The sequence below is a fragment of the Macadamia integrifolia genome, chromosome 7 (assembly GCF_013358625.1).
Source record: "Macadamia integrifolia cultivar HAES 741 chromosome 7, SCU_Mint_v3, whole genome shotgun sequence".
Classification (NCBI taxonomy): domain Eukaryota; kingdom Viridiplantae; phylum Streptophyta; class Magnoliopsida; order Proteales; family Proteaceae; genus Macadamia; species Macadamia integrifolia.
Genome location: NC_056563.1, coordinates 1,617,349 through 1,627,791, shown reverse-complemented (window position 1 = coordinate 1,627,791; position 10,443 = coordinate 1,617,349). Strand labels below are relative to the sequence as shown.

The 10,443-nt window shown below is 34.9% G+C and overlaps 1 protein-coding gene across 1 annotated transcript; it reads right to left on the bottom strand.

Moving 5' to 3' along the window:
• Positions 1 to 2,103: 2,103 nt before the first annotated feature.
• Positions 2,104 to 5,150, bottom strand: LOC122083577 (protein DEEPER ROOTING 1-like). Its single transcript, XM_042651435.1, has 5 exons — positions 4,907 to 5,150; positions 4,745 to 4,817; positions 2,564 to 3,186; positions 2,303 to 2,477; positions 2,104 to 2,123 (listed from the first exon to the last, which is right to left on the bottom strand). The coding sequence occupies exons 1-5, from the start codon at positions 4,910 to 4,912 to the stop codon at positions 2,104 to 2,106; spliced, it is 897 nt and encodes a 298-aa protein (XP_042507369.1). The 5' UTR covers positions 4,913 to 5,150.
• Positions 5,151 to 10,443: the final 5,293 nt, after the last annotated feature.

The window sequence follows — 10,443 nt, the reverse complement described above, 5'->3', positions numbered from 1 at the left end:
AGGATTATAATTTGAGCCAATTAATCCTAGTAGTTGGGGACTCTTACCTCCATATGTCAAATTTCATGGTTCACTTTAACCATATGACCTATCATGTATTCTTAGTATTGATAGGCCTTCTCTCTGCTTCATCAAAGGTTGCAACGGTTCCTATGTATTCGAAATTTTTTTTCTCTATATTGGCTTAATCTAGAGTAAAGAAAGATGTTTTCACGTTCGATATTGTGTCACAATGATTCCTATATATTCTAAAACATAAAGTGTATGTTCTGCTCCTTTATCAATGAAAATTTTCTTTTGTATTTTAAACAATTAAATTATAGAAAGATGATTTATCACTTATGATGTTAAATAAATAGGGGTCATACTGATAGCAATTTGTCAAATCTCGTCTCTAAACTTACTCAAATGATCTCTCATGTGTTGGATATTTTTTTTATCTATTCAAATATTGACCATAATTGAATTGTGTGATTTATTTTAAATTGAAATTTACCACATAAACAAGAAATCTAGATCCCTCCACATATGTAGAGGGTAACTACTCTCCAGTGATGCTAATTGTGTCTAGCTATGTGCAAAAGAAGGCAAAAAATGTGGCTGACTTATTGACAAAGGGGACCTAATTATAATTGGCACTCCAAGGCTTCACAAGATGATTTATTTTAACTAATTGATCATAGCTCAGTTACTTTTCGCAAAATATTTCTTATATTAACTATTTTTTTAATTTAAAATATTTTCAACAATCAATCACCAACTTTTAATACTCTATATTTAATTTCTGGGTATATCAATGCAATCCTTCTCCTTATCTTTCTTGTTTCTTTAGTGTTATCAATTACTTTACCAAAAAAAAGTGTTATCAATTAAAAGTTTTTCCTTATCTTTCAATTGTGCACTATAAAAGAAAAGGATGAAGCTTTTTTTCACCGAACATGTCAGTATGTGACCCCATAACTCTTCCTATTATATGCTTCCGATGGGCCATGATGAGCTGATACCCATTCACTGTGACCTCAAGAAAACTTATCCAAAAAAAAAATAGAAGACAAATTGGCAATGTATTGGTAATCATATTGTGTACAATTCAATTAATATGGATGTGCAAATGCTTAATGGGTTTGAATTCAACTCTTTCAATCAACAGTTTGTCAGATTTTTTATTAGATTACAAAAACACAAAAAGGATTCAGAAAAATTATTGTCAACTTAAATGCGAATCTGGATGATGGCTTATCCTATACATTTTTTTTTTTTTTTGGGGTGGGGGGGGGTGGGGTAAGCTATATATACAGTTTTAGTTAGAAGGGGCGATCAACACTGTAGCCGTTTGATAGAAGCACAACCATTGAGTATATAACACAACATGAATTCTTCAATTAAGCCTTTACACAATATATTGGTCTATATCATATGTAACTGCCTAATATACTTTCTTTAAATGAAATTACAAGAGAGAAAGAGAGGAGGTGCCTTATAGCACAAGGTGAAAATAGGAGACGAACCCGCCATAACCTCTTGAGGCATGCACTCTATTGGTAAGGCACCAACCAACTGAACAAATTAAAAGTCGTCTTCCAATCATATATATGGATGGCAAGGTGAAATGGGAAAGAGTGATTAGCATTAGCCAAGATTTGTTTAAAAAAAAAAAAATCCTTAAACAGAATCAAATAAGATTTTGTCATATTTTGATACACACATCACATGCAATAGTGAAGCAATGGATGGCATGCTTGCCAAGGAAAATTCCACAAACACCTTTACACAACATGAATTCTTTGATATCTTGGGATCATACTTTGCATTGCTTCTGGCTTTAGCTTCACCACCTGAATTCTTTGTAGATATCTTTATTCATGGTTTGAACTTAAACACCCACCTCATGTACGCCTGTACTCAATTGCTGGATCGATCTGATGCTAACTATTTTAAAATTTGATTGATCATGACATAATATTGATATCTGCAAAGTCATTTAACATATTTATTAATTAAATGTTGTCTCTCCAGTAATATAATTAACTGAGTAAACAAAGGATTGACTGGCATTACCAAGCAATCTTTTTCATCATACACTAAGCCAAAATGGAGGAAGCTTTATATCTCCAGAACAATATCTGCATCAAAAAAATTTGTCCCATCAATCCTTTTATTCTCAACTAATGTTTTTGCAAAACCCTCCTTATATATACCATGGTTTCATAGTATTGGGGTAATAAGAGCCACAAGAAGTCTCCTCACTTTGAACCAATTGGTTTTAAGATAGAAGCTTTAACACATAGTAATAACAACTTACATTCAGAATCCGTATTGACCCATTTACTGCCATCTTTTGGTTTCTCGGGCAAGTCATCATTGTCTTCCTTCCGGTCCTTTGCCGCCTTATATCTGTTCTCCAGGTATTTCTTCATGGATGCAGCTGGAGTGGAACTTTGTTGGTATATCTTCTTATGAAGGATTGCCCTCAAAAGCTGCAACCAAGGAAAGGAAAGGATTAATCTTCTTATTTCAAGAACCACCAATAATATACTAACTATATATGGATATACAAACATACCTTCTCCATTCTTGATTCTGGAAGTGGATCTCTTAAACTGGGAGCTGGTGCAAAGCCACTTGTACAAGCAAACATCTTCTTAAGAAGAAAAGTTACAGATCTTTTCTTGATTGCGTTGTTTGCATTGTAATGGTGATCTTTACTATCAAAGCAGACATCTTTGCCTTTACTCAAGATCACAGTGGAGGTAGTAGGTGGAAGATTATAATGGTGATTATCTTTATCACCATCATCATCTAAATCATCACAGAACTGAGTGCAATATGTTCTATCAACCTCCAAGCTGGATGGGCAGTTTAGGAATTTGTCTAATGGGAGGAGATTATTACTACTACTTTCTCCTGTTGTTGATTCAGATTCATTATTATTGGACACAGCTGGTTTACGTGATAATAGCTTAGTTAACTCTTTCTGTAATTTCCCAACTTCTTCAGGAGTGAAATGTTCTTCCAGTAGTTCAAGTGAGGAAGATGGATCCTCCTCATCATGATCTTGAGCATAATTATCAGTACTTTGTGATGATTCTTCTTTTAGATTGTTATTTCCAAATGTCCCAATTGCCAGCAACCCATGTGGCCAGTCGCTGAATTCTTCCTTTCGAGCTTCTTGCCGACCAATTTGATCTGAGAAGAAGAACATAAGAAAGGATCAACAGCTACTTCATAAATTAGATCAAAAGCTGTTTCCTAAGTAATCAATCAACCTCACTGTATTGTCCCCTCACCCCTCCACCCCCACCCCCCCCCCCCCCCCCCCCCGCCGCAAAAAAAAAAAACTCCTCATTGGGACTGGTTCAACCGGGTTCATTTGAGACTGAAGCAAGATGGGTCTTAGTGGTTTTTGGCATGGATTATCTGGGTATCGATCTCATCGGTACCCCAATAACGATATCTTCATGGTTGATGGTATCGGTCATGGTCTGGGCTAAAAACCTGTAATTCATGGTTTGAAGTATCGGTATCATATTGAATGCATCAGTAATTCATTCAAAAGTGGACCAAACTGATATTATCAGATCAATAATCACTGATTCAGCCGATGAGTATCAGCACCTTAATCCATTGGCTTATGGGGATTGAACCATCCAAGCTGCGTAAGATCAGTAACCTAAAGGCACAGACCATTAGGTTAGATGGATGGTAATGGAGAGGAGGCTAGATCCACTCTTTTATATAGGATCCCACTTTCAATGGGTATGATGCATTAAATGTTCTTAACTCGTGGGAAACTGAGCCGGAGTAATGGAGAAGGCCATAAAAATGGGATGGTCAGGAATTGTATACTGCAACGTGTGCCCCGGAAGATGTGAAAGGAGGCTTCCAGGAAAAGGTAACCCATATTTTCCGCTCCTCCTTTTGAAGCTTCTTGATCCTTTTTTTAATCTTTTCATGGAAAAGAAATGTTAGATTAATTGAGTTTGACCACATTGTTTGATTAATTGAATTTAACCATTCAAAGTCTCTTGGGATCTCATGATCACAGTATTGAACGGCCCTGATTCAAAATGGAGTATGAAATATGACAGTGGTGCTTTATTATGTTATAGTATATAGGACTGTTACACAGTAACAAAAACAATTAGTGCACCATTTTAAGTTCTTCAAAACCTTTCCGTTTTTTCGGGTGGTTTAAGGGTTGGGGGTGGAGGTGTTAAGACATTCTGACTTTCTGTGACACAAATCTAAGAACCTTTGGTATGATTTATATTTTATATGTGATGGCTGAAATATATATATATATATATATATATATAAATATATATATATTTTTCCCACTTTCATGGCCTCTGTTATGAGATTTATCACCAGTTTACTAAAGCAACCCCCCCCCCCTCTCCATCCTTTCTCTGGTTCTAAAAGGCTAAAAGGTAGACCAGTAGAGAGAGAGAGAGAGAGAGAGAGAGAGAGAGAGAGAGAATGGAATATCTATTTAATCAACAACTGACCCTAATCAGCATTTCAGTTCTTCAAAAGAAACTGAAAAAATCATAGAACTTGAACTCCAAATTTTTATAACAGAAGCTTTAAGTAATTGAAACACAAATCTCTCAAGGACATAATTTGTCTAGGTTGTAAGGGGGAGGAGGAAAATGTAGAAGTCCATTGAATCACTATGCATAGAAACTTATTAAACACTACCTTAACCATGAACAAAGCTCTAAAAGATTGAGAGAACACTTACGATTAACTGAAAGCCCACTTGGTTTATTGCTCCCCTGTCTCCCACTAAGCTTACTTTGCATCCAATTGAAGATCTACAAACAACCAAATCAAACTACACTCATTAACTTACCAAATTTAATCAGAGTTTCTCTCTCTACACATCTTAATTTTGTGTATTTACCTTCATCGTTTTGGGCTGGTTGAGGGATTTTAGAGCTCTTCAAAACACCTACAGAGATGGATAGATAGATGGTGGGAGTGGCAACGAATGGAAACGGTGGTGGTCCTGCAAAAAGAATCAGATTATACAAACTCAGATACTGTAAACCAATGAAAGCATTAGGAGTATTAAATAGAGAAAAGAGCTTTAGGGAATTCCACGGCCAGGCAAGTAGTTGCTACTGGTTCAAGTTCCCAAGCACAGCCTTTCACCTCTTTCTCTCTCTCCCCCACCAATTTTCAACTACTATGCTCATTTCCCATTCCACCTATTATCTTATTTAATTAGTACAGTAACAACGACAATAATATTATATATCTTATTTCTCATTTGATGTTAATTTAATTTCATGAGCATTGGCTTAAATTTGAAGCATCTTTATACCGGACCAGGTTGCTCATCAATCTCAGACTTATGAGAATATATATCCTATCGGAGTTCGAAAGTGTTTACCATCCCAGTGAGCTTGTCCACAAAATAATGACCGACAAATCACAAAATGTCTCCCTATTTTGCTCTTCACATGTGCTTTTATATTTTCAACCTACCCAGAATTGAAAAATGACTACTAGCTGTTAGAGGGTTCTGTAGAAACATAAACCTAAAACATATTTATGTGGTTTGACAAAATTACTTACATCCACAATGAGATGAAATTTGCTTCACTATCAATGGGGAATTAGGTTACAATCACTCGTCTTCATATCTCTCTCAGATTTCAGAGAATAAACTGATTACCATTAATAGCAATATTATATAGATACACTATACACTTTACTGAATCCATGTGACGGAATACAAGACATTGTATCCCAATAGGTCTAACTTTTTCGAAAAATCTCTTCGAGTATTTGAAGTCACTTGTAAGGATTTGGACAAACCTATGTAGGACTATAACCCTATCTTCTAGAATCTCAACAGTAGCCGCTGTTGATCACCTAGCTCAAGGTTCCTCCTGGGGTAGATTAGTCATAATCAAATGCTATTAAAATGTAAACACATATATGAAATAAGGAAATAAACAAATCACGTAGGTTGATCACCTAGTTCAAATGTTCAATTAATTGATACTTTGTGCCACCATTAACTGTGAGATTGTGGGGTTATCCTTTTTTATATATTTTCTGTACCCACATAATAGAAGATGTAGAATATAAGAAAACAGAAAAACCTTCTCTCTGAAAAGAGTTGAATAGTTGAGAAGATGACTGCCCACTTGTTTATCTTTGCTAGCTTCCAAGCCCACAGTCCAAAACCATGCACAGAGAGGTATAGGAATGTAGATACTAATTTTAATGGGAGAAGGTATGGGCAAGGATAAGAAAATGCCAGATGTACTTCTCGTGGAAATGTCCCTTACTAACCGGCAGCCATCTTAATATATTTTATCTTATAGTCACGGACTTATGACTTGGAGACAGACGTCACTTCCCCATATTCCTTAGGCACACACTATTTATTAATATGGCTTGGCATTCATTCCTCATCAACTCATCTCCTTATCTATCCCTTCATTCTTCAGTAAAAAAGAGTTTGGTATTTTATGCTGTGTTTTTTGTATGTATTTTTAAAATGGATTTTGGGTTTAGAAAATATTTTTATTTTTAATTTTTAATTTTTTTACTTTTTTTTTTTTCATAATGTGTTCTAAATTTAGAATATATTCTGAGAATTCATACCAAACACAATCTTAACCATGGTAATACTTTAATGAACTCCATTAACTGATATCTCTCCCCTACAATGGTGTATATTGTTCTTTAACGAAGGGGAGTGGTAGGTGATTATGTTAGGAAAAGATGTCAATAGTTCTTTAGAACACACCATTTGTTTGAGAATAGTTTCAAACAGATTACCCACTTCTCTTCAAAAACCTATTCAAAAGACTATTCATGATTCCATATTGATTCAATTCCATGTCGGTTTCAAAATAGAGGAATATTATGGTAAATTTCGTGAGAAATTATGTGGATCTTTTATATATATATATATATATATATGATATATTCTCATTTTTAGAAGCAGGCGCAAGCAAGCTTTTTTGGTAAAATATTGTGACATGTTCTTGCCCACACACAGGATTAAGTATTGCCCTTCAAATTGTAATATATGCACCTCGCCCATATCTTAATCATACAGCTCTTGTACTATATATGAATTAATTAAGCTTGACATACCACAAAAAATAAAATATCTTACTATGTCTTACATCTATCTAAACATTGACGTACTAAAAAAAAAAAAAAAAAAAAAAAAATTCTTGAAAAGAAATTGCTTTATATGTACTCAAACATTTTTTTTTTGTTGAAAAGAAATTGATTTATACAAAGGGGTAATTTGAGGAAAGAGAGCTACCTTAAGCATAATCTTGGCTGATAAATATTGGCATATACATCACAACATGTCAATATGGTCTCAAATAAAAATATTAGAGAAAAGTACTGATAAGCCCATCCCTCATATTTTAGGACTATTCAGTCCGCACTTGAATATCTCAACAAGTTGACTAATGCCCAACTCAGTAAACATCCAAGTCACTGAGTGCAGGTTCTGTACACCCGCGCGCTATGATTCTCAAGTATAACAAGGTTTGTGCCTAAATATTCCGCTCTTGTACTCTTGTTCTCTTGCTTTCTTGTTCTCTTGTTCTCTTGTTCTCTATGTCATCATCTAGTTATGTACTAAATTCTATGCTGATCTAATTTCTCCGTCTATTGTTACTATGTTGTCAAAATAGTGTGAAAACATAGGAGTATTTGAAGAGAAGGTAGGTATAATTGAAGTAAAATAAATAAATAAATAAAGTGAGGGGAAGATTGAGAGATCAACATTTAAGTTATATGCTAAAAATGAACCATCAAATTTGACATCTGACCTATCTAAAGGGTGTTTACTATCTTTTCACTGTCAAATAATCTCGTCGATATCATAAAAAATAGAGTTTTATGTAAAGAGTTTCTTCAACAACTTGTAAGAACACATTTTCCTTAAAAATAGATATTTCCTGGTGTGGCATCGGCCAACTTAGGCTCTCTTTGGTATGATTTCTGTTTGTATCTATTAACTATTTTTTAGAAATTATTTATGAAAATAAATTATGGACCACAAATAGTATTCGTTTGGTTACTATTTATAAAATAGATTATATAATGAGAAAATATGTTTCAATTTTCACATTCAGCTTTGAGCTTTGAGCGAGAGAGATGATAGGATTTGGAGTTTTTTATCGAAAAAGTATAAAACATACAAAAATTACATATTTACCATTGATTTTGAGTAGTTTAACACACGCACTCATTTAAGATAATAAAAATCAACATAAATGATTTGTTGTCACAGATCACAAATAGCTTGAGAGTAATTTGTGATTTGTGATTTATTCTAATTTATCATAAATAGAAATAAGTGCTATAAATTATACCAAACACTTATAAAAATAGAAATAAATCAAATAAATACAAATAGAAATCAAACCAAAGAGAGCCTTAGTTATGGACTTTTTCATATCTAAAAATATTAAGAGTGGGCTATAATAATTTCTGTTATGTGGTCAAAGGTTCAACGCTTAGGCCATTTTGTACATCAAAAAAAAAAAAAGCAAACCCTTTATACATGAATAATAAGTGTTTCCAACCATAATCTTATGAACTAAAATCAAGTTTCTCTAGACCCATAAATCCTGCAGAAAGACCCTCAGTGCTCTTGTGGCACACAGACCCCAAATACTGCATGGGTAGCAATTCTTCACATCAAGTTTGGTGCTCGAATTTTCTCTCGACATTATCTATTAATGTCTGATAGAATCTGCTCAAATTTGAGTCCCCCAACTTCAGATTGCATTTTCTCCTTGTAACACACCAAACGTAATATAATCACTAAATAAGGAAGATTTTCTCTCTAGAGATAGATATTTAACCAACATAAGGAAGCAGGAGTAGTAATGTGATAGAGAAGGATGGATTGTGTGACGAGCAACCCTTAGGTACACCTGTGCTGCAAATCCCATTGACAAGGGGATCTGCAAATGTTCGCATTCATAGGCTAGCTACAAGTTCCTATATATTTTCCTGGTAAACTGTGCACATTGGTTAAACCATCATTCTACCAAAAAGAAAAAAAAGGTTAAACCATCATTAATTTTATTAAATTATCAGAGTGGGTCCTATATATAACAACATTATCCCCTTTGTTAGGAGGGCCCAGTCCGTTACGGATAGGACTGTTTGACCTATTTTCGATCCTTGTTTGTCAACGTCTGTGTTTCTAGACAATTTGAGTGTGATACGTTTTTCTCAATAGATTCACTTTCTACCGAGAAAAAAAATGCACCAACAACACTATATACTAACATCAACTACTAATTTTACCAAAAAAAAAAAAACCACTAACAATTTACCAAATCAAAACAATTAAACAAACCCACTTGTGTCTTCTTTCTCTATGCAGGCATGTAGCAGTATAGTTCATAGCCATCAAATTTTGGAAGAACGACGACTTAAGCATTTACAAGCTACACCATAAGGTGAGTAGAATGGTTCAACTTCGACTAGAGAGAGAGAGAGAGAGAATCAAAACCCACTTCTCATAGGGGTCGGTTAGGTCATCGAGGCAGGACCAAGCAATTTTATACTCACAGTTCTGTGTTGTAAGCAACTGTACTACAATTTCTACCAGATTTTCCTTTTTTAAGGTTCCAAGTTTCAACAACGAGAGCGAGTACAGGGATGAAAGAGTGGCGGGCGAAACAGCGCCTCTTCCCTCTGACCCTACACAACCCCATCCCGAGAAGGAGAACCAAAAAGCCCAACCCCATAAGGATGGAAACAGCAAATGCTCCTGTCACCACGCACGCACGGACTCCTCTCTCTTTTCCCCTTTATTTAAAAAAGATAATTTGCTATTTTATTACAAGGAGTACAAATACCAAGTTTTCCCTCACCAACAAAGATGATTTCTTACTTACTCATGTTAAGGAAGTTAAAGAAGTGGCTCTCATGTATAGTGGGGGTGGGACAGTAGGAAAAGAATAGTAAAAGAAAATCATTCTAGTATACCATCCAATTGAGAGAAAAAAATCAGCCAAGTAACTGCAATCCGTGCTCACCATTGGAGGTATCGATGCCTTGAATTCCATTTATGAAAAAAGTGGGCTGATTAATAGGGTTTTGCTATATATTTGTAGTGAGGGATGAAGACGAGCATTGGAATCCTATTCTCTATTGATAGTTAAAAAGGATTTCATTTCACAATAGATGTAAGCAATATGGTCGAATCACGTAAATCTGTGTGCATTGGGTAATTGTTTGCTCTTGTCTTCCCATTCTTTGCTACATCATTTTAGGGTTAAGTTCCTAAACTCGCAGTTAGAGTGGAAGTGAATTATTCCACTTCTTTAGTTGCAGCACGGCTTAACTGTAACTTGGGCAGCAGCGACATCGTTCGATTGGGTGGACATAATGTTCCAAAGAGAGGGAGGGGAATGAAGAGGTGCTTTTTTC

Excerpts from the sequence above, each read along its gene's own strand:
- LOC122083577 (XM_042651435.1), bottom strand. Across the intron at positions 2,478-2,563 it reads CAGAATCAAGAATGGAGAAG|CTTTTGAGGGCAATCCTTCA; the intron begins GTATGTTTGTAT and ends CCTTGGTTGCAG. Across the intron at positions 2,124-2,302 it reads GGTCAATACGGATTCTGAAT|ATATTGTTCTGGAGATATAA; the intron begins GTAAGTTGTTAT and ends TTTTTGATGCAG.